At 43.9% G+C, this 23,997-nt stretch overlaps 2 protein-coding genes across 2 annotated transcripts in view; one reads left to right on the top strand and one right to left on the bottom strand.

The window, feature by feature from the left end:
- The first annotated feature begins 1,435 nt into the window (after positions 1 to 1,435).
- Positions 1,436 to 23,997, top strand: part of LOC147242711 (dihydropyrimidinase-related protein 5-like) — a 54,931-nt gene continuing 32,369 nt past the window's right edge. The window contains exons 1-2 of the mRNA XM_086189068.1: positions 1,436 to 1,595; positions 23,562 to 23,679. Of these exons, the coding sequence (XP_086045194.1) occupies positions 23,569 to 23,679 (111 nt within the window). The 5' untranslated portion in view covers positions 1,436 to 1,595; positions 23,562 to 23,568. The remainder of the gene's footprint in view (positions 1,596 to 23,561; positions 23,680 to 23,997) is intronic.
- On the bottom strand, positions 11,532 to 15,324 carry LOC147242712 (uncharacterized). Its single transcript, XM_086190515.1, is given in 3 exon segments — positions 11,532 to 13,086; positions 13,088 to 14,663; positions 15,321 to 15,324. Coding segments are annotated over 3 exon segments (3,135 nt in total).

Below are 23,997 nucleotides of genomic sequence, written 5' to 3'. Positions count from 1 at the left end.
CAGGAACACAGCATCAACATCAGGTACGCGCACCAAAACTGCTAAAGTTTGGGAGCATTCTAGCCTGGATACGGCGAATAAAAAGACTACTTGTAAAGGTTGCAAAGCAGGCCTTGCGTATCATGGCGGTGATGCACGAACCTTTAAAGAAGCCCGTCAGGCAGTTGAACGAAACGGAGTCTGACTCGCCTCGTTGAGATTCAAGTAACATTCAAGCCAATACGGTTTTTAGGACATACATTGTACATTTTAGAAGCGTATTTTCGCTATAAAAGAGAGCTTGAGCGTTATGCCAGACTGTGCCTGACAAACGTATTTTGAATTAATGAATGTACAAAAAAAGATGTATTTTTCATTGTACCCATCTTTCTTGTTTATTATCATTTGCTACACAATTAAATCAACTTCATGCTAAATTTAAGAAAAAAATAATAATTATCCGATTAGTCGACTAATCCTTTCAATAGTCGGTGACTAGTCGACTATTAAAATAGTCGTGAGTTGCAGCCCTAATGTTCACACCAAACGCAACGCGAATTTTCACGTCGCTTCATTCGTGTGAATTTGATCGCTGGATCAATATGTTTATATTCGCGTCATTCGCGAATAAAGCGACGCGATAATTCACATTGTCGTTTGGTGTGAACACACAGTCAGTCACTATTTCATACACGCATAGAGCGTGACATTCTATTCCACCCTTCTGCAGTCTGTGCCCCTATCTGGCCACCCCCAAAAAGAAATCCTAGACCCGAACCCAGAGAGGGTTATCTGGTAGTGTGGCTTTCTGGAAAACAATACATTTTTACGTTCAGGCAACCTCATGATTGTCAAACTTTTTCTGTTACAAACAGAAGAGAAGGGGAAAGTTATGTGGCCCTCAGAAAAAAGTTTGGGGACCCCTGCTCCACATCAACAGCAGCTGTCAATTACATCTACAACCTCCTGCTGAGACTGTTGTCCACTTGTCATGAAACTGAATCAAATTTTGAAAAAAATGCGTCTTTTATTTTTTGAGTGCACCCTTGAAATTTTATGCCATTTAGGGTTAAAGATAAATATCTGAATCTTCTACGAACTTACCAAACCCCAAGAGCTCACCTGGGTGAATGTGTATTAATATGGTACAGTATCTCCACTATATGATAATCTCTCCACTAAATGGTAATATAGGTAAATGTACAAATAATTATAATCTTAAGTAGGTTACTTTGTTTGGAGTATTGATCTGGAATTATGTCTAATGTTGACTTTGTGACAATTTTTGTTGCGTCTTTTTAAATAATAATGACTAAATTGTACCGAGTTAATTATTCCCTTGGAAGACTGCTAAATTTCCGACTGCCTGAGAAGGCAACATTCTCTGTGGGGGAAAAAAAGACACGCCCCTGTCGCCGATTTACAAATCTCGTCTCTTATTGGTTAAATGCTCCGTTACGCTGGTATAAGGGATTCTGATTGGCCGTCGTCGGACCGTTTGCGAAGAAGCATCTGCGGCTCGCGCTGTGCCAGCTGTCTCCGAGCACTGTAAAGGCTGGGCACCGGAGAGAGGCTCCTGCTGGGAAAGGCCACGAAAACTGGAATTAATTAAACCGGTAAGAAGCCATGAACATGCAACAATAACATGCTCTTTATACATTTAGTGGCTCTTCATAAGAATTGAAATTTATTTATTATCAGTATTTTAATGAAATAATTAAAATTATCTTTAGTGTGTCGTGCTAATGCCTATTCTCAGTCTATTAATGTTACGATTATATTGATCATATGACATTTCTAGTCAGCAAATGACGGGGGACTTCTGCCAATAAAGGGGAAATTTTCCGTCTAGGCTTGTCTTCATCACTGAGATAAAAAAAAAACAGAATAATATGTAAATATGGCGTAATGCGACGATAAATCTACTTTTGCTCGCGTGCAGCAAGATGTCTGTGAATGACGAAATTGGCGTGAGAATTCACTGTGCCATCAGTGCCGTTACTGTGTGTATGTGTTTGGACCGTTATGTAACATAGTATACCCTTTCTACGGAATAACCCGACTGTGTGTGTGTGTGTGTGTGTGTGTGTGGGGGGGGGGGGGGGGGTCCAAGATCAACACTATGTTTGGTGTAAAACAGAACTGGTGATTAACTAGGTTAACTAGATTAACTAGACATTGTCGGTTTTGTGCATGGGGTTGAAGTGGTTTCAGTATCCAAAAGGATGCTTGATGGTGCTCCATTGTCCTCTTCAGTACTGTGCAGCACAAAGAAATGAATTCAGTAGAAACCTAGAACTGTCTGTTGGCCTTTATCTTATATTTTACATTAGTCGGAATGGGAATGGATGTCAATCATACATTTACAGCAATATGAAGCAGATGAGAGAATAAATATTTGCATTTGGGAGACAGTCATCAGCAGATATTGACTTGTGAAATGGGGTGGCACATGGCCCTGTGAGTCAAATCAAGTCAATTTTATTTGTATACTGCCAAATCACAGCAAAGGTTATCGCATGACTCTTTAAAAGTAGAGCAGGTCTACTACCACACCTTTAATGAATTTACACCCAAAAATTCTCCATGAGCAATCAACTTCTTGCAAAAGCGGTGATGAAAGCCTTCCTTTTAACAGGCAGGAATATGGAGCGAGTATGATGATTTGAAGGTTCCCCCTTCTCTGGTCTTGTTCTATTTGGACCTTTTTGTGGGTGTTCTCTTAGTGTATGGTTTCACTGTCTCACAGGCCAAACATGTGCAGGTCTGGTTTGTCAACAGGGTTGGGCACTATCCTCTTTTGAACCTATTGGTATGTGTATTCATCCCCCATCATCCATGTTCTGCAACTAATTTGGGCCAGGGTCCTGGTGGCAATAGACTAAGAAAGGGAGGATCCCCAAGGTGACATATATGAGTCCTCCAGCATATTTTGGGTCCACTGTCCAAACTTTAAAATATATGTGTATGTTGGATTGTTCTTTCTAAGGTGGTTTGAGCCTATTCCAGTACTTATTGTTGCACTTTGTTTGTAAACCTGTGGTTGACACCAAGGAGGGTTCATCCATTATTTTTAATGTACAGTGCAACTAGTGACATAACCTCATTCAACAAACACAAGGGTACTAACCTGCTAGTTTACAGTGGCCAAGCTGCTTTTTAGTTTTATTTTTTCACATTTAAAAATTATTTTTTTACATTCAATGCCTCGGGATTCCCTGGTGAGGAGCTGTACGAGTAGGCGAGGGAAGGGAAGTCTGGGTTTCTCTGCTTAGGCTACTGCTCCCTCGACCTGACCCCAGGCAAGTGGAGGAAGATGGATGGATGGATGGATTGATATACATTCATTTTTTTTTCAATTCGAAATAAATTCAATTTTCACAAAATTTCTTGTAATTGTGAATGGTTAACAATGCTCTGTTAGGCATGACCTGATCATTTTTCTGGCACTTCAATGTTCTATTAAAGTCAAGATTTATATTGACATATTATAGAGTACTGTCATGCAAATTTGTTGCATCCGGCCTACTGGAAACATATAGTCATATGTAGTATGTTGAGTATGCAAATCATGAAATTAATGAGAGAAGAGACACCACTCTCACTTAGGTTGTTGAACATACAAATACCCTTAGTCCAATGTCAAATTAACAATGCTGTTACAAAGTGGTGAATCTTGCATTTAATGAGTACAGGCACTGAGTTGTTAACAAAAAAATGTGTCATTTCCAATTGCTATAGTCATGGTCACTTGGTGCAGGTGTAAATAAAAACTGTTTGCTGAATGTTCTGCTACTCATTGTCAATGAGACTTGGGTTTTGAGTTTAGCAAATTCATGCATTTATAACAGAGTTCACATCCACTAGTGTGTCTAAATTATTTCATACAATCACAAATGCACAAATGAAGGCATGGGAATATACTATACTCTAGATACTCATGTCAGCTGAGGTGGACAGAGGATAAAATTTTGACTTCCTTTAATCAAAGCTATCAAGCGATGCTCTTACACTATATTACTTTATTACCCATCAAAGGGTGAATCATGTAGTCACCATATCGAAACAAACAACAGTTAGACAGTCATCTTCCTCCTAACTGGTACGTAATCATTAAAAGCTTAACGAGTAAGAGAGAGTCGGCCAGCATTTTTGTCGATGACAGCGAGATACCTGATTTTGTCTGCAATCTGATATATACAATGAGGATAAAAATAGGGATAAAACTGTGCTGGGGCACAACAATGTTGGCAACGATGACATTATCAAGGTCTTGGACGACGTTAGACACCTCCCAAATGCGTGTTTTATTGAATGCACTGCTGCTATTAGATCTTGCTTCCTCCATCCATCCATCCATTTTCTACCACTTATCCCGTCAAGGGTTGCATCGGGGCTGTAGCCTATCCCAGCTGCCTTGGGGGGGGGGGGGGGGTTAGACCCTGGACAGGTTGCCTGTCCACCGCAGGGCCAACACATATAGACAGACAACCATTTGCTCTCACAGCAAGTGTTTGGGTGAAGCAGACCATTCCATATCCAGGATGGGGTGGGAGGGGGGTCAAGGGAAGAGATCCATCCATACAGTCAATATTGTCCTGAGTTCCCGAATTGTTCTTCTCCTCTTCGTCCAGTAGCACTGGGGAACAGGGGCGGGACTGAGAGAGAGGGCTGATCAGGGTTCTTTTGGTGAAAGTCTGCAATGAGGTGAGGGTCAACAATAAAAGTAGCAGGAAATATTTTGTCCAACCTGGCCATGAATGAAGCAGCAATGATAGTTGGCAAAGCCCCGTCAGTGTTCTAATTGTCTCTGATTATCAGGGGTGGGCCAGGCTGTGACGGCTGAAACTTTGTCCATTTGGGCAGCATGGCTCAGGGTAGAGTGGCCGTCTAGCAACCGAAGGGTCGCTGGTTTGATCCTCGACCCTGGTGACCACCCATAATTGCTCCTGATTAGTAGGTTGGTGCCTTGCATGGCAGCCTCCACCATCAGTGTGTGAGTGAGTGTGTGTGTGAATGGGTGAAAGAGATGACACTGTAAAGCGCTTTGAGTGCTGCAAAGGTAGAAAAGCGCTATATAAAATTGAGTCCATTTACCATTTGTAGGCTTGGGTGGCACGGTGGTGCAGTGATTAGCACTGTCGCCTCACAGCAAGAAGGTTCTGGGTTTGAGTCCCGGCTCGGGCACGGGATCTTTCTGTGTGGAGTTTGCATGTTCTTCCTGTGCCTGCATGGGTTCTCTCCGGGTACTCCGGCTTCCTCCCACAGTCCAAAGACATGCGAATGGGGACTGGGCTAATTGGATACTCTAAATTGACTGTAGGTATGACTCTGAGTGTGAATGGTTGTGTGTCTATATGTTGGCTCAGTGATGGACTGGCGACCTCTTGCCCGAAAGCCACAGGATAGGCTCCAGCCCCCCGTGACCCTTAATCAGGATAAGTGGAAGAAAATGGGTGGATGATGTAGGCTACCCTGAGCCACAGTGTAACCAAGGAGGGATGCGTTTTTTTTTGTTTTTTGTTTTTTTTACAGTAATATCATTTAGGCCTCTGTAATCAATGCAAGGTCTTAGGGTTTTACCCTTCTTTTCTTTTTAAGTACAAGCAGGAGTCTGTCTATCCTACTCAGCTGTGCCCCATTGCCTAGCTCTCCCTGTTAATTGATTTATGGTAAAAAGCTACTTCAGCTCCCTCAGAAGTGAAAATGAGAGGTTGCAATGCAAAAAGATGGTGCAGTTAGTCAGGAAGGGGTTACAACCTTCAGGCTCACCAGCATAACGTTCAAGGGCTCCAATATGTGGTTCAGAAACTGGTCCTGGTGGCAGAATGGAGCTTGTTAGTGGAGCAGGGGCAGGGAAAGAGGCAGAGCTAACAGGCACTAATTGGGCAATGACTGCAGTAAGTTGCTGCACTTGGTCTGCCAAAGAGGAGAGAGCCTGTTCCTGTGTGGCTGCAGCCTTTTTAGCCTCAGCTGTGGCAGATGCCATGAGGGCCTCATGTTGCTAGAGGACACCTTCAATGCGTTCAAATGATTTTTGGTAGGGAAAGTGTGAGCTGGGTCCATGTTTGGCCAGATGACACAGAGAAACCAGTGGTGAAAAACTGCAAACCACGACAGGTTCCCTATTTAGTAGTGTGACCGCAGTGTGTGTGTGTGATTCACTTATGTTTTATTCATCTATGGACATTCACACACATCCACAAACTCTTAAAACCTCATTCGGCATCTTTAATATGTATTTTTATCTGCAATGAGTTGTAAGTTTGTTTGATGCATTTTTGTCTTTGCTTTTTAAGTAAGGCATGCGTGCACACACACACACACACACACACACACACACACACACACACACACACACACACACACACACACACCATCCCACTCTGCAGCAATTACTCCACAGATCAGACAGGAGTCAGCAGCTGTTTACTCCATTCTTCTCACTAACACACATCAACACACACACACACACACACACACACACACACACACACACACACACACACACACACACACTCCTCCATTTCCATGCCACACATGGAGGCTGCACTGCCTAGAAACAGACATCTGAGGATCAGCACAGTCAATAATCAGCAGCTACTATATCAGACATGAAAAGACCAGAAAAGACTGCAGACATATTTTGTTAATCATTTGCGAGTGAGAAGTTTTATAACAAAAAATATATGCTGCAGCTTCTTCATTCTGGTAATGTTTTTGTATTACATTAGGGCCTAATTGGCCTGATTAGGCTCTTGTTTTCCTGAAAGACTGCTATGCAACTTTACCACCAGTTTATATCACTGAAAGTTTTTCACCCTAATTTTTATTTTATCATAGTATTACCTTTTGTCTGAGATATATTGTTTGTTTTTTTTTGGTATTTTGTCTTGAAGTAGATGTGCTTTTTATCTAATTGTTGCCTCCAAGGAGTTGCCCTTCTCTCTGTTAGCACAAAAAATTGTCTCCATAAAATCTGTGAGGGGTAAAGCATTGGCGAAAGAATTTATTACATTTTGGAGCAGATGGATACATAAATTAATCGTGAGTATATGCATTGTTTCTTCAAATGTTAGAGTGGCTGACAGGGAAAGGGTTTAAAATCTTGTTAAATAAACATCTGATTTGTCTTAATAAACACAAGTTAAACTCTTTACCAAGAATTTTCCCAGAGTGTTGCCAATTTAGTCTCATAAAATATACTGTAATGCTTTACACATAAGGAGCCACACATTTTGTTTCATGACCCTATAGTCTCTTGCCTCACCATATAATAACAATTGAGTAAATAAAAGTGTAATCAGCCTTTGTGTGACAACTCAGCTGAAATCCCTATATCACTCAGTGGCATTGAACTGTTAGCTGCTGCTTTCATGCTCAATCATATATATGTGCAAATTAAACAGATTCATAATGTATGTTTTCACAACTCCCCATTGTCTCTTGATATTTTCCTTAATTTCTCAGCAAAAATAACATGGATGTTGGCTTACCTCTGTGTTCTCTGGGTGCATTTCTTGTTACTTTGGTGGTAAATTAACTTCTTCTTTGATAATGTTGAAGATTAACAGTAGGCCTGGGCGATTTATCAATTTTATCGATTAATTCAAGTTTTTTGTTGTGGACAATTTGAAAAATAAAAAATTATAGTTTTTACTCTTTTTGCTATGGCGCACCTGTTGTCCCCAAGGAGCTTCCATAGCTTTCCCCCTCACCCTTGTTTCCTGCGTACATATAGCAGCAACGTGGCTAATGGGAGCTAGAAGTTTGTTTCTAAGAAAGGGGTAGTACCGTCAGTGGTTTGGAACTGGTTTGGGTTTGCGATGACAGATGATGAACAAGTGACTCCACACTGCAATATTTGTCTGAAGCCCATTGCAACAAAAGGCAGCAGCACAACAAACATATTTCAGTATCTAAAACATAGACATCCAGCCGAGTGGGAGGAATGCCACTCTTTGCGAGGGGAACAAGACCGCTATAACCAACAAACTCCCACTAAAAATAGCTTACTGCGGTGGAATCATTCTCCCACGGGAAAAAAAAAAATCGTAATTTGAATTTTTTGTGAAAAAAATTGGAGATTTTATTTTTAGTCCATATCACCCAGGCCTAATTAACAGTAATTATAAGTAAATAGGGACAGTGAAATGGGTGGGTTTCTATGTGTCATGTGAAAAGGTCATTTCATCCACCAAACTCTGCCTGCTGCTTCCTCCCTTTCATTATTAATTAACTAAACCCCATTAAAAACTGTCTGCATGAGGAGGCAAATCAGGGTGTGTGCATGTGTTTGGTTGAATACCTTTCTACTTGTGTTTATGAGTGTATTTGTGTGTTGCATACGTATGTATGTGTGCATGTATGCTGTAGCAGCTGGTCGAAGTGTAATTAAGAAATGCTCGTGTGTGTCACTGCTATCTGTCATGCTCACTGTGACACAGCAGACAACACAGAAACTGCTCATCTACACTGAAGGATCCTGAAATTACTCAGCCTAGTGGCGCTTTTAAATGAGTGAGACATGAAACGCCAGATACCACAGAGTCAGCTGTGTTTTTAATACAGGGGTCATCTGAGTGAAAAGTCACCTTTCCGTCAAAGTGTATTTTTTCATGTAGTCAAGAAATGGAAATCTTTATTTGTAAGACTGCCCCCATGGACACAGTCAAGGCTATATTAGGATGTACTCAGTGGCAGTTTTGGGCACGGGTGAACTGGGCAGCCAATGAAATGGTTTTCTATTATCTATTATGATACTGTTTGGGGAATTGTCAATTTGGCGCCCCCTGCAGCTACAGTGCACCCTTGCTTGCTGAGAAGGGGAAAGGGGAGGGTGCGCGTGGGGAGGTTTACCTCTTGGTCATGGACAAGGCCGAGAAAGGGAGATCCAATGGATAGAGAGCAATACTCTTATGGAATTAATGGGCAAATTTATTCACCCGTAGAGTTTCCTCCAAATAATACACATTTCATTTATACCTTTATAAATACAGGCCTATAATTCCTGCACGTTTTTATTTTTAAGAAATATAAGAATATGTGATAAAAAATGAAAAGATTAGACTTGACTTCTGGTCATGAGTGAGTGACAGTGACAGTGTTGGTGGATGAGAAATTTGTTAGTTGTCAAGTCAAGTGCAAAATAAACATATCATGGACAGAAAACAGGCAAAGCCATCAGGTGCAGAATTTAGGAAAAAAGAAAAGAAGAAGAGGAGAAACGTGCAAAAGATAAAAGGTATGCAACTATTATCTCTCTGTATGATTACATGTCATGAAGGAAAGACTTTGTTAATTGGTGGTATAACTCTTTCGATTGTTAGCCTTCTTGCCATGATGCCTGTTATACTTGGGCTATATAATAGTAATTGGGTCTTAACAAACACGAGATCCATTTTCACAATAAGTTTGTGCTTTGCAACGAAAGTCTTACAAGTTCATTTTATTTATTTCCATCATTTGGGTTTACACTGGGCCCTATAATTAGCCACAGGGATTTTGATATATCAGGGCTCTCAAGTTTGCATTGTAACTTGGAGTGAGATGTGTTTTATTGATAAATGGGGTCTTCTCCCAGCAACAGCTAAATGTTAAATTCATGCCATGTACCTATATACAACTGTACCATAACCAAACGTCTTTTTTGACTTTGAGAAACACATGCTCATGCGACTGCGTGACCCTTGAGAGCCCTGTATGAGTATGTAGTTGAGAACACAAATATTTGCCATTGCTACAACTCTATTTCGTGACAAAGCATAGTTTAACCACACATAACTAAAAGTGTGCCAAGCATTGAATTAATGCAGTAATCAAGTAGCTAATTGTTCCTCTGAAATATAGATTAATATAGTGTTTATTGACAGACATTTAGTATGTAAGGGCATATTAATTTTAATTTGCAATTCATGGGTGTTTTGTACAAGAGGTATATTGTAGCTTACAGTCTTTTTTCATTTTCAATTCAATGTCAATTCCAGGGGCACTTCTAAAATATACTTGAGCATCCTCGCTAGACAGGACCCTGCTGGAACAGTCTCAGTGCTTCAGGATAAGGAGCAGCAGCCATCTGCCTCATCTGGAATGGTCTCAACCCTTCAGGATGAACTACTATCAGCTAGTTAGCTAGTTATGTATATTTATTTAAATATCTAATATCTCTTTATACACACACACACACACACACACACATATATATATTTATATATACATATACTGTACACGCACACACACACAAATACACTATATTGCCAAAAGTATTTGCCCACTCATCCAAATGATCAGAATCAGGTGTTCCAATCACTTCCATGGCCACAGGTGTATAAAATGAAGCACCAAGGCATGCAGACCGTCTTTACAAACATTTGTGAAAGAATGGGTCGCTTTCAGGAGCTCAGTGAATTCCAGCGTGGAACTGTGATAGGATGCCACCTGTGCAACAAATCCAGTCGTGAAATTTCCTCGCTCCTAAATGTTCCACAGTCAACTGTCAGCTGTATTATAAGGAAATGGAAGTGTTTGGGAACAACAGCAACTCAGCCACGAAGTGGTAGGCCACGTAAACTGACAGAGCGGGGTCAGCAGATGCTGAAGCGCATAGTGCGAAGAGGTCGCAAACTTTCTGCAAAGTCCATCACTGCAGACCTCCAAACTTCATGTGGCCTTCAGATTAGCTCAACAACAGTGCGCAGAGAGCTTCATGGAATGGGTTTCCATGGTTGAGCAGCTGCATCCAAGCCATACATCACCAAGTGCAATGCAAAGCGTCGGGTGCAGTGGTGTAAAGCATGCCGCCACTGGACTCTAGAGCAGTGGAGGCGCGTTCTCTGGAGTGACGAATCATGCTTCTCCATCTGGCAATCTGATGGAAGAGTCTGGGTTTGGCGGTTGCCAGGAGAACAGTACTTGTCTGACTGCATTGTGCCAAGCGTAAAGTTTGGTGGAGGGGGGATTATGGTGTGGGGTTGTTTTTCAGGAGCTGGGCTTGGCCCCTTAGTTCCAGTGAAAGGAACTCTGAATGCTTCAGCATACCAAGACATTGTGGACTATTCCATGCTCCCAACTTTGTGGGAACAGTTTGGAGCTGGCCCCTTCCTCTTCCAACATGACTGTGCACCAGTGCACAAAGCAAGGTCCATAAAGACATGGATGGCAGAGTCTGGTGTGGATGACCTTGACTGGCCTGCACAGAGTCCTGACCTCAACCCGATAGAACACCTTTGGGATGACCTCACAAATGCGCTTCTGGAAGAGTGTTCAAAAATCCCCATAAACACACTCCTAAACCTTGTGGACAGCCTTCCCTGAAGAGTTGAAGCTTTTCTAGCTGCAAAGGGTGGACCCACGTCATATTGATTAGGAATGGGATGTCACTAAAGCTCATATGTGAGTCAAGGCAGGTGAGTGAATACTTTTGGCAATATAGTGCATATATATATATATATATATATATATATATATATATATATATAACTTGAATACACCTTACGGTGATACTTGGACACGTCATCAGTGATTAACCAGGGGTCACAGGGTGTTTCGGGTCTTTAATAATCATACACCCTCACCTGGGCGACTTGTGTCCAAGTAGCGCACCACGGATCCCCCCTACGGATCCACAGCCACCGCGAGGCCTTTTCTGCGGCCTCGAGGATGTTCTTGGTGGCTCTCCTCAACTGCAGTACTCTAACTCCAAGGAGTTTGAGCACTCTCTGGAGTGAATGTCCTGCGAAACCTCTGCACCCGATTTCGACTGGCTCGCAGCGGGCTCTCCAGCCATTGCTCCAGCACTCTGTGGTGAGCTCAGAGTATTTGGCCCTCTTGCGCTCATTGGCCTCATCAATCCAGTCCTCCCAGGGGACAGTCAGTTCTAGCAGGACCACTTGCTTGGTGGACTCCGATGTTAACACCATATCTGGGCGGAGTGAAGTGGTAGCTATGTTAGCTGGGAACTTGAGTTGCCTTCCCAGGTCAACTTGGAGCTGCCAGTCACGAGCGGTAGCGAGGAGTCCTCCTGAGGAGTTGGGCTGGTGTTTTGCGTTCTGCCACGCTCTAACGAAAGTAATTGACTGCTTCAGGGCGACCTGGGTCTTGCTGTTCTGTATCGCTGTGCAGATGGAATCCGCCAAGGATTTAAGAACTTGGTCGTGGCGCCAGCGATACCGCCCCTCTCCTAACGCGTTTGGGCAGCAGCTCAGAATGTGCTCCATGGTGCCCCTCCTCTGGCACAACTTGCACTCAGGCGTATCTGCCAGGCCCCAGATGTGCAGGTTGGCCGGGCTTGGGAGGACGTCGTAGACTGATTGAATGAGGAACTTTGTGCGCAGAGGTTCAGCTCTCCAGAGCTCTGCCCAGTTGAGTTTGCAGGGTTCTGCATACTCCCACCTAGTCCATGCCCCTTGCTTGGACATGCCGACCATCTTGCTGCAGCGTTCTTCCTCCACCTCAGCACGTATCTCCTCTTGGACCAGTTGGCGCTTCTCCTTTCCACGAGCGTGGTCGTAACGTGGCTTGGGAAAGCTACCAAGGCCTGCCCTCCCCATTGCCACGGTTCCAACCAAGGTTTTATGCCTCAGCCTTGCCTCCACTCTGCTAACGGCTTCTTGAGCCTGCCACTTTCTCCCGGTCTTGACAAGAATTCCCGCTGAGGTCACCTTGACATCTGCTGAGTCTCTGTACATCATCACCTCTCTGGAGCGGGTGACTTTGAACTCCTCTGTAAGTCCACTGAACGGGAGGTGCAGCTTGGTGGAATGGCCATACAGGGCGATGCTGCTTAAGGACCGAGGGAGCCCCAGCCATCTCCTGAGAAATTGGCTGATGGTCTTCTCTAGTGCCTCTACCGTTGTCATGGGTACCTCGTAGACTAACAGGGGCCAGAGTATTCTAGGCAGGACTCCGTGCTGGTACATCCAGGCCTTGAACTTTCCTGGGAGACCGGATTTGTCGATGGCTGTGAGCCAAGAAGACAGGTCACTCTTGGTCTGCTGAACTGCTGCTGCATCCTTCAGGGAGCTGTCAAAGATTTTACCCAGGCTCTTGACAGGTTTTGCGGTCACTGTTGGAATCTTGGTCCCTCCCAAAGTAAAGTGGAACTGATCGGCCACTTTTCAGGACCAGAGACCTTGACTTTGCTGGCTTGAAGCTCATCTTTGCCCATGAGATAAGCTGCTCAAGCCCCTGAAGGAGCCACCTGCACCCAGGCACAGATGTAGTCATCACTGTTAAGTCGTCCATAAAGGCTCTTATGGGCGGCTGCCGGGTCCCAGATCTTGACTTGGGCCCTCTGCATTCTACCTCCGCCGACTTAACAATCATATTCATGGCCAAGGAGAAGAGTGACACCGAGATGGTACAGCCGGTGATTATGCCCTTCTCCAGGTGGTGCCAGGCAGATGTTACTTGGCCTGAGGAGACTCTTGCACTGAAGTCGTTGTAATAGTCCATGATGAGGTTGCAGAACTTCTCAGGAACGTGATGTCTCGTCAGTTTTGTTTCGACAAGCTTGTGTGGGATAGAGCCGTAGGCGTTGGTTAAGTCAAGCCAGAGGGTTGCCAAGTCTCCTTTGCTTTCCCTTGCCTCCCGGATCAGCTGCATCACCACTCCTGTATGCTCCAAGCACCCAGGCACTCCCGGAACTCCCCCCTTTTGGACAGAGGTGTCTATGTAGGCGTTCTTCAGGAGGAACTCTGTTAGTCGTTGAGACACAATCTTAAAGAAAATCTTGCTTTCAACGCTGAGCAGTGAAATTATGCGAAACTGCTCGATGTTGCTAGAGTTCTCTTCCTTCGGGATCCAGATGCCTTCGGCGTGCCTCCACTGGGCGGCAACTTTCCCTCTCCGCCAGACCACCTTTAAGATCTTCCTCAGGCGTTTGAGAATCCGTGGACACTGCTTATGGACCCTGTAGGGAATGCCACAGGGGCCGGGTACCGAACTACATCTTGCAGCTTTGACAGCTTCTTTAACCTCTGCCAGGGTGGGCTCAGCACTGTTGAATTCACTGGAATTGGACACTGGTTCTGGAGGTGTCACCAGTGCCTTGCAAGGGCCAAGCTCTTGATCTCTTGAAGTGTCACTGAAGGTGGTGTTGAGATGGTGGTTGATCTCTTCTACAGGGCAAGACAGGTGGCCACTTCGCTTCTGGCCCAGTAGCCTCTTGGTGAAAGCAAAGGGGTTACCAATAAAGGCGCTTCGCTTCCGAGCCCTTTCTTTGCCCTTCCTTCGGTGCCACTCGGCCCTCCTCAACGTGATGAGCTTCTTCCTTATGATGTTAGTGAGTTCCGATAGAGCAAGTCTCTCCTCTTCTTTGGCTGCCTTGAACTGGTATCTCAAGGATTTCAGCTCTTGTCTCAGCTGACTTATCTTGACTTCCCACCGGTTGAGCTTTGCTGGGTTGCTTGCTCCTTGCTTTTGTTCCACTCCAAAACGCTCAGCTCCCATACTCATTATAAGGGAGCACATGGTTTGGAGTTTCTGGTCAGCATTGCCCCTCGAGATGGCTTCCAAGGTCTTGTCTACATCCTCATCCAGCTTGGACCACTCCTTGCTGTTGGCGGCAGGCCACTTCACCTGACAATGTTCCGATTTCCTGCTTGGAGGGGGGACTTGTGTTGCTTGGAGGTTCTGAGTACCGTGGGGGGACTCTGGACCTGGCTCCTCCTCCGTCTGACCAGGTACTGCAGTCACCGCAACAGGAACTATATATATATAAATATAAATAAATAAATATATATATACTGTGTATATATATATATATATATATATATATATATATACACTGTATATATATATATATGTGTGTGTGTGTGTGTGTGTGTGTGTATATATATATATATATATATATATATATATATATATATATATATATATATATATATATATATATATATATAATGGGACAGTTTGCAGCCGAATGTGAAGCAGCTGGGATGAGAATCAGCCAAGCCAACTCCAAGTCTGAGGCCATGGTCCTCAGCCGGAAAAAGGTGGTTTGCCCACTCCGGGTCGGGGGGGAGGTCTTACCTCAGGTGGAGGAGTTTAAGTATCTTGGGGTCTTGTTCACGAGTGAGGGTAAGATGGAGCGGGAGATTGACAGGTGGATTGGGGCAGCATCCGCAGTCTTGCGGGTGCTAAACCAGTCTGTTGTGGGGAAGATTGAGCTTAGGCAAAAGGCGAGGCTCTCGATTTACCGGTCAATCTACGTTCCAACCCTCACCTATGGTCATGAGCTTTGGGTAATGACCAAAAGAACAAGATCGCGAATACAAGCTGCGAAATGAGTTTCCTCTGCAGGGTGGCTGGGCTCTCCCTTAGCGATAGAGTGAGAAGCTCACCCATTCAGGAGGGACTCAGAGTAGAGCCGCTGCTCCTCCATGTTGAGAGGAGCCAGTTGAGGTGGTTTGGGTATCTGGTGAGGATGCCTCCTGGACGCCTCCCTCTGGAGGTTTTCCAGGCATGTCCAACCGAGAGGAGGCCTCTAGGCCGACCCAGGACACGGTGGAGGGATTATATCTCTCGGCTGGCCTGGGAACGCCTCGGGATCCTCCCGGAAGAGCTGGTTGAAGTGGCTGGGGAGAGGGCAGTTTGGGCGTCCATGCTGAGACTGCTGCCCCCGCAACCCGGACCCACCGGATGAAGCGGAGGACGACGATATATATATATTGTAACGTTCAGGAATTGTGTTCAAGGCTGTTTATTATTCGTGCCTCTGTGTTATTGTCCCTTTAAGAAGCTGCGCGGTCTTATGGGGAGGGTGGACGCGCAGGGGTTTATGGGATTTGTTGTTCTGTTGAGAGTTCACGGACATGTTAAGTGGAAGCGCCGTTGGTCTGGGGACCTTGAAAAAGAGTGGCATGAAAGCTGGTGAGGAGCTGTAATAAAACCTGTTCAACCTGCACAACGTCTTGTCATTCTCCAACACGACAACGTTACACTTGTGTCAGAAGTGTCCTGTTCGAACCGGCGCCGGGAGAGATAAGCAACTACGACGGTCGCCAATGGTTTCAGGTATGGACGTAAAAGTCAAGAGAGAGAAGGACGCGGACGCAGACGTGCGGCGGCGAGACCGCATTGCAGCTCGCTGCCGAGGCTGGTTTTCCTCTTGGTTTGGCGGGAAGAGACACTGCAAATTCCCGGCAGGTTCCAAGTTTGGGCGCGCCAGTAGTGTCGCGTCACGTCAGCAACGGTTCTGCCGCTGCGTGTCAGGTGACTGCGGTGAACGTAAAGACGCCGAAATTCAATGGCAAAACAGCGTGTGAGGTTTTCATCGCCCAGTTTGAACTCTTAGCTCACGCTGCTGGGTGGGATGCTAAACACAGGGCTCTCCAACTTGCCTTGTGCCTGACTGAGGATGCTGCTTCGTGTTTGCTGCTGCTGGGACAGGAGGAGAGGAGTGACTATAGCGCCCTGGTAGGGGCGCTCCAAAGACGTTTTGGACAATATGGACAGTCTGCATTGCTGCGCTTGGAATTCCACAACAGACGCAGACGTCCTGATGAACCCCTTCCTGTCCTTGCCAACGACATTGAGTACATGTGTAAGCGAGCTTACAACACCATGCCACCGGGCGTGCAGAGGGAGCTTGCAAGGGATCAGTTCCTGCAGGCGCTCAGCCCCAAAGAGCTCAGAGTTCACACGCTGCTTGCTCGCCCTACCACAATGAATGAAGCACTTGAGCTGGCAGTAGAGAGAGAGATGCTGAGCCGTGATGTTGGTGAGACTGAGGGGTCGGCAGTTGTGAGAGCTGTGTCAGTGCCTGGCGGTCAGTCTGGACACAGGCGGGCGGCAAGAAGCGGGTCAAGCAGCTGCCTTGCAGATGGGGCCCTCTCACACACGGCCCAGACGACGCGTCCAGAGCTGCTGGGGGTGCGGGCAGCCCGGACACTTGCTTCAGCAGTGCCCCAGATTCACCACTCAGCAGGGAAACGGCCAGGGGCCGATGTAGGTGCGAGTACGCGGGCCCAGACCTCAACAGCTTGTGCACAGTCATCTGCTTCACCGAACCAGGTCATTGCCGTGGGCTGGACTCAAGTAGGCGACTTTTGTCATGTACCAGTGACTGTGGTACACTTGTGCGGCCCGACATGGTTCCAATGGGGGCTTCTGTGGAGGCAACAGCTGTTCACCTGAGGACAGTAACTGGCGACTTAGCTCCAATGGCGGGGAGGTGTGTTTTCCAATTTGGGGTGGGTGCCCATACTGTTCCTTTTGCTGCTTGGGTCGCGGATGTACAGGACGAGCGCATCCTCGGCCTGGACTTCCTACGTGCAGTGGGCTGCATCTTGGACTTAAAGAAAGGCACATTGACCCTTCCGGGGGGGCAATGCATGCAACTGACTTCTGGCTCAGTGCGGGCGAGGCCAGCTGTGGCTATAGCCACCGTCAACGATGCAACTACACAACTGCGGACTGAGTCACCAGGGGCTGGGGAAGAAGGGGGGCGCGTTGCTGCTGTGAGAGGTATTTGGGCCAAGAACTGTGAGGGGTTAACCCAGGAGCAACAAGGCAGACTCTGGGAATTACTACTCGGGTTCAAAGACATTTTTGCCCTAGATGAATCGGAGGTGGGGTTGACTCACCTGGTTGAACACCATATTGACACTGGGGATGCACACCCCGTCAAGGTGCGACCACGGCGCCTTCCCTTGGCTCACCAGAAGGCTGCGGACAGGGAGCTGGAGGAAATGCTGAACACCGGTGTCATTGAGCCTTCTAACAGTCCGTGGGCATCAGCGGTCGTAATGGTGCCCAAGAAAAACAACCCACGTATGCGGTTTTGCGTGGATTACAGACCACTAAACAAGGTGACCAGAAAGGACTCCTATCCCCTCCCGAGAATTGATGAATCTGGACTTCGTCGCGGGGTCTTCGTGGTTCTCCACCCTTGATCTCCGGAGCGGGTACTGGCAAGTTCCACTATCTCCAGAGTCAAGGCCGAAGACGGCGTTCTGCACCAACAGAGGGTTGTGGCAATTCAAGGTCCTCAGCTTTGGGCTTTGCAATGCTCCAGCCACTTTCGAGCGGTTGATGGACAGTGTCCTGGCTGGGGTCCCACGCCAGCAGTGCCTTGTCTACCTTGACGACCTCCTCGTCCACGGGGGATCATGTGAAGAAGCCCTGGACTCTCTTCGACTGGTGCTGGGTAAGGTAGCAGCTGCAGGCTTGAAGCTACACCCTGACAAATGCCACTTCCTTCCTGAGGTGGAGTTCCTAGGCCACAAGCTGGGTTCTGAGGGCATTGGCACGTTGGTGGAGAAGACCAGTGCCATTAAAAACTGGCCCACTCCAGCAGACCAGACCCAACTGAAGAGTTTTCTGGGCCTGGCCTCCTATTACAGAAGGTTTGTCCGGGGGTTCTCATCGATTGCCGCACCACTCTTCCAGTTGCTGCAGAAGGGTTGTGCGTTCCGCTGGGGCCCAGAGTGTCAGTAGGCATTTGACACCCTCTGCAAGGCTCTCACTGAATCCCCTGTCCTCTCTCCACCTGACCCTACGCTGCCTTTCATCCTGGACACAGATGCCAGTAATGTGGGAGTTGGAGCTGTGCTGTCACAGGCAGGACAGGAGGGTGAGAAGGTGGTGGCCTACTTCAGCCGGGTCCTCAACAAAAGTGAGCAGCGCTACTGCGTAACTCGGCGGGAGCTCCTGGCTGTGGTGATGGCTGTCAGACACTTTAAATTTTACCTGTGTGGAGCACCTTTCGTTGTGAGATCCGATCATGCTGCCCTCCAGTGGCTGATGTCATTCAAGGAGCCGGAGGGCCAGGTGGCCCGCTGGCTGGAAGAGCTGCAATCCTTTGACTTAACCGTGGTGCACAGGGAAGGCGCACAGCACACAAACGCAGATGCTCTGTATATATATATATATATATATATATATATATATATATATATATATATATATATATATATATATATATACTGTATACACACACACACACACACACACACACACACACACATATATATATATATATATATATATATATATAGTCTTTGTTATATTGTTATAAAAAAAAGTATGCAAAATTTAAATTTTGTGTTTTTTTTTGGGGGGGGGGGGGGGGCCTCGGAGCGTATCTGGCCCGGGGAGTAATTCAATGTAGAACCACCACTGGACAACACTGTACTGTCCAACAGTGCTGTGCACATAAAAGAAGAACTGTTGTTCATTGGAGTCTCAGTGGTATGCTGGAACCCTCAAAGCTGACAGACTGTTCATTAGCATCACTGCCACAATACATTGTAAAGATCTCGATCTGCGTGACTCAGGATTTGGGTACAAACTCAGTTCAATCAAATGGAGGAGGTGCTGCAATCAAGTCACAATTTTTCAATCCAACATATTGGTCTCATTCTTCACCAGATGATTTCTGTGATGTAAAATTAGCGATAGAAGAGGTTTGAGTATCCAGAAAATGCTAGTGTGGTCCTTAAGTTTGAGGGAGTGTGTGTGAATACTCAGTTATGACATAATTTTAGATGCGACCCCTCAATTTTCTTTTTTCAGGATTTGTAATTATTATCTTCAATTCAGAAATATCAACATGAAATTACACTTTGAGAGATGCAGAAGATACTCAGTCAGGTGGTATACAGTACTTAATTATTATCTTGCCAAGATTGGGATGTCCAGCATAGTTGTAATTTGAAATTTATCATATTATATGAGAATTGCCATAAAACATAATGAGTATATGTATTTGCTGGCAATGAAGTTGCAATTGTTCCCGTGATCGTTTATGTAAGTTGACATTATTTTCCTTTTGGTTTTTACAGACAAAGTGTTCTCAGTGTTAAGTCAGTGTTCCCATTCTCCCACACAGTCAGTCATCTGTGTGGGTTTAGAGGAAACTGAATGGAAAATGGTGACAGCAGCAGCTTCAACATTAGAGGAGCAGTAAAGGAGATTTATTCAGACATCACCACCAAATCTCTTAACTTATACATTTCATGTTATTCATTTCAGTTTTCTTTGTGGGTGAAGGCATAATGTGTTTGTGAAATTCAGTCAGTTTTCATTTTGGTCCTCTGATTTTATTTTCCAGAGACAATGGTGTTTTTAAAGCATAATGAGTGCACACTCATTTACAAAATGTGTTCTATAGTATTGTGCAAAAAAAGAAAACATGCATGCTACAAATACCTGGATGCCATAGTGATTGTTTCAAAATCTTTAGTAAAATTGCAAAATGAAGGGTTAGGTTTTAATCTAACCGTAGCCTTAACCCCAACTCTAACCCCATGAAATGTTTCCAATTGCCAACTTTACAAAAAAAATTTAAGAGCCTGAGAGAAAGAATGAAAGAAAGCAAAAGAGTTGGAAACCTTCCATGGGCATTAATTTGTATATATGGGAATATATATTAATTGGATTAAACCCTGCACTGCTTTCTTCCATAAAATGCAGATTACTGTCATCTTGCAGACTACTGCAGAACCTTTGAGGCTGTGCCTTCTGTATGCAGTGAGATTCTACTCACAGATAGATGGAGTAAAAATTTTAGAATACACTGATCAGTTTTCCATCAGGATTCTGTAGTGTTTTATCTTTGACTGAAGCAGATTGTAGTGTGTTATTGCTGTTGATTAGTTGCTTTACTTACTACATCAAGATTTCATGCCTTTTTGATGAGAAGTGACAGACTATTTTTCCATGAGAAGGGTAAAATTAAGGAAGTACCCAGTTGCTCGAGCTGACACTTTGTCTGATTTGTTACATGTTGGTGGCCTGTGCTGGACTGGCAGTAAAACAACAGAGCAAAATCTTTAGTGTAATTTGATGCTTTATCTTTTTAAACATGAAAAAAAAATGCTCCAAAAGTCGCATGACCTGATGATATTATGATGAGAAAAAAGTTCATACAACTGGGATTTTCAGTTGACAGATTGCAAGTCAGTCTTGGTGTTTTAGTAGGTTTCCCCATACTACCATACAAGTGTGTATGCAAATGCATTGCCTTTTAAAAGCACTCCAGTTCCCATCTCCTAGGAAACCAATCTGTTATTCTGGATGCCAAGCTTTCAATACTCCCGCCCCCCACTACCACTGCCATGATACTTACCACAATCACTTCATATTTCATGAAATAAATAACCAACCCCTTCTACTTCTCTTTATCAGAGGCTATCCTTGTTTATCCACATCACTTTAAATGAAGGAAATTTCCTTCTTTTGGGCCCTAGTTCCCATCTATTCATAAATCTATATCTATTCCTGTTGCTAGTCCTATCTATTGGTGGTTCGAAGTAATTGATTAGTTTTAAAAATGATTGAATTTACTTCCCAGTATTAGTAAGATTACTGTAACCATCCAGTGAAAACAGCTGTTACAGAAAACTGGTTTGTGTAAAGTTTATTTACTAAATATGGTTGTTTGAGTCACTGACAGACTCAGACTCATAAAAGTCTGGCAACGGAATGGGAAGGATCCCTATGGCTACAAGCTTTCTCTATTGTCTATTTTATACACAATACCAATTTAATATTAAATGACTGTTGTTTTTTGCCTTTACCCTGCCTTGTTTGTGTGTGTAGAAATAACAGGTCATTCAATTGTCAAATTTCAGAGTGAGATTTCTGCAGCATGATAGATAGAATCCTAACTCTATAGAGATCTATTAAGGAATGCTTGCTTATTATTAGACTAATAACAAGAACCTTTGTCTCCATTACTCATTAAGAACCAAAAAGACAGGACAGTATGGTCCAGGTTTAAAAGTACCATCATACCATCATTTAAGTTATCTTGTCTCTTTTTCCACTGCTTCCCGGACCCCCCAGTCTTTGATGATCATAACTTGATACTCTGAAATGACCCAAAATAACAGGCTTAGGTTATGTCTCTTGTATAATTATTATAAGTGGCCTTAAAACTGTATTTGACCCTCACCTCTTTGTTTAGGGTGATAAATGTTCTTAGCATTCTTAGGGAGAGGTGGCAAGACCATGACTCTGCAAGGTATAAATGCATGTTTTTTGGTAGATTCAAATTCTATCTGGCTTGGGTACACATTTCAAGCTTTTCATTGCTCATTATGTTGTTCCCTGTTCTCTTTCTTCCCCTGTGGCCCCCTCCTCTCTCCTCTGCTTCCTCACTCTATTCTCCTCCATCTATTTGAGTTAATGCTGTGTGACTGGGAGGCTTTTGTGTCCTGTCATCAAACACATTGCATACAACCATCCATGCAGAATACACAAACACATACAAAGGAATGTTTGTACGAATAATCTCTATGTTTGTTGATTCTATTAGACTTTTTCAAGCTTTTTCTCTTCAGAAACAGTATTGTATATCACTGAAATACCTTGTTCAACCATAATAGTATAAAATGTACTTGCGTTGTACGCCTCTTTTTTCTACTTAAAAAAACTTTAACAATGATTAATATTTCTCAGTATTTTTTTTTAAATTTTATTGTAGATAATTAAGTAATATTTTTGGGAATTTTAAGCCATATATTATTCTAATCATTTTATACAAATCACAGTCAAATCAAAAATCGTAAACAACAAAGGCTTAATAGAGTAATTATAAAAAGGTTAAAACTTTTGAAAATGAAACAATGGGATCCTGTTGGGTTGAAGAGAATAATCCAAACTCCATAAACTGGGCTGAAATAGTAGTGAGTACAAAGGTATTGTTATCCGTAAAAAAAGGAAGGGTGAGGATCCCCAAAACGCTCATTAAAACCATTACGCATTCATTTTTTCTGTTTTTGATGGTTGTTAAGATTTAGTAAAAGTGGCTGCCATTAGGTTAATTTTAGGTATGTCCTAATTTGATTTCAAGGATTGGTATTGGTTAATCGCATACTCTAAATTGACCGTAGGCAATAATCCAAAATGAATGGAATGATGGATGGATTGGTATTGGGCCAATTCAGTTATTTTATTACAGGATAGGAGTGGATCTGAGCAGGAAGTTTTTTTTGTTGTTTTTTTTTGTGACTTTGAAACTCCATTCCATTTGCTTTCAGGCAGGTGTAAATGGGGAACACAGTAAAAGACACTCATCTCCCACTATTTCTTCTATTTCCGATAACCAAAATACACATCCTTCACATCAATTTTTATTGGTTAATATATTATCATTATTGTAACAAAGACAGATATACATAGGCACAACCCTGTATATAAGATTTTATATTTCCATAGGAACTACTATGTCAGTCAAGATGTGTTTGACCTTTCTATAATTTTCATTGTAGGCAGAGACTTGAGATTTGCTCAGACTGCTATGAGAAGGGTTAGTGTCCAGGCTTTTGCTGCCTGTCTGTCTTTTTTTGGCAGAGAAATACTTATAAACCATATCGAACATTTCAGTTTTTCATGCCCTCGTGAGTCGCAAAAAACTTGGTAAAATTTCATAGAAAAATGTGTGTTTTTGTGTCAAGAGGCATTGAAAAGTCTTGTTACAATTGGATTCAGAGCTGAAAAAATTATGGTTTCCAGTTGGACTGCCACTCAAAGCTGCCGAGTGACTCATGCATGCATGATTCCCTGCAGGAAACTTCCGTTGCTTCCCCTCACTGTGTCTTGTTTATGTTTAATAACGCCATGTTCTGTTTCTCTAGTAAGAATATGGCGACCAACATGGGTTCCATGCGTATTCTCATCAAGGGAGGAAAAGTGGTCAATGATGACTTCACCCAGGAAGCAGATGTCTACATTGAGAATGGCATCATTCAGCAGGTAGACCACATTAATACTAAGAAATGTATACACACTCTTATCCTTTACTATATATGCACATACTTCTCATTTACACACATCCATTCTCCAGTAGGTCCCCAGCTGTGCAACTGAAAACATGTTTTGTATCTGTTTTGTAAGAAAAAGACCACTCATGGCAAAAAAATGTATTCTGCTAAAGTGCAGCATGGCCAGCTAAGTGTTTATCAGTTTCATTTACTTAAGAATTTTCCCTAATTTTGTGCATTTGTTCTTTTCAAAAGATAAGGAACAATAGTAGGCTATAATTTAGCAAGTTTCCAATTTTTCGGCAAATTT

This window comes from Aulostomus chinensis, chromosome 20, assembly GCF_037954235.1.
Source record: "Aulostomus chinensis isolate RoL2024-O1b breed Wild chromosome 20, RoL_Achi_v1.0, whole genome shotgun sequence".
Lineage (NCBI taxonomy): Eukaryota > Metazoa > Chordata > Actinopteri > Syngnathiformes > Aulostomidae > Aulostomus > Aulostomus chinensis.
The sequence above is the reverse complement of the archived record's forward strand: the minus strand, read 5'-3'. Positions and strand labels throughout refer to the sequence as shown.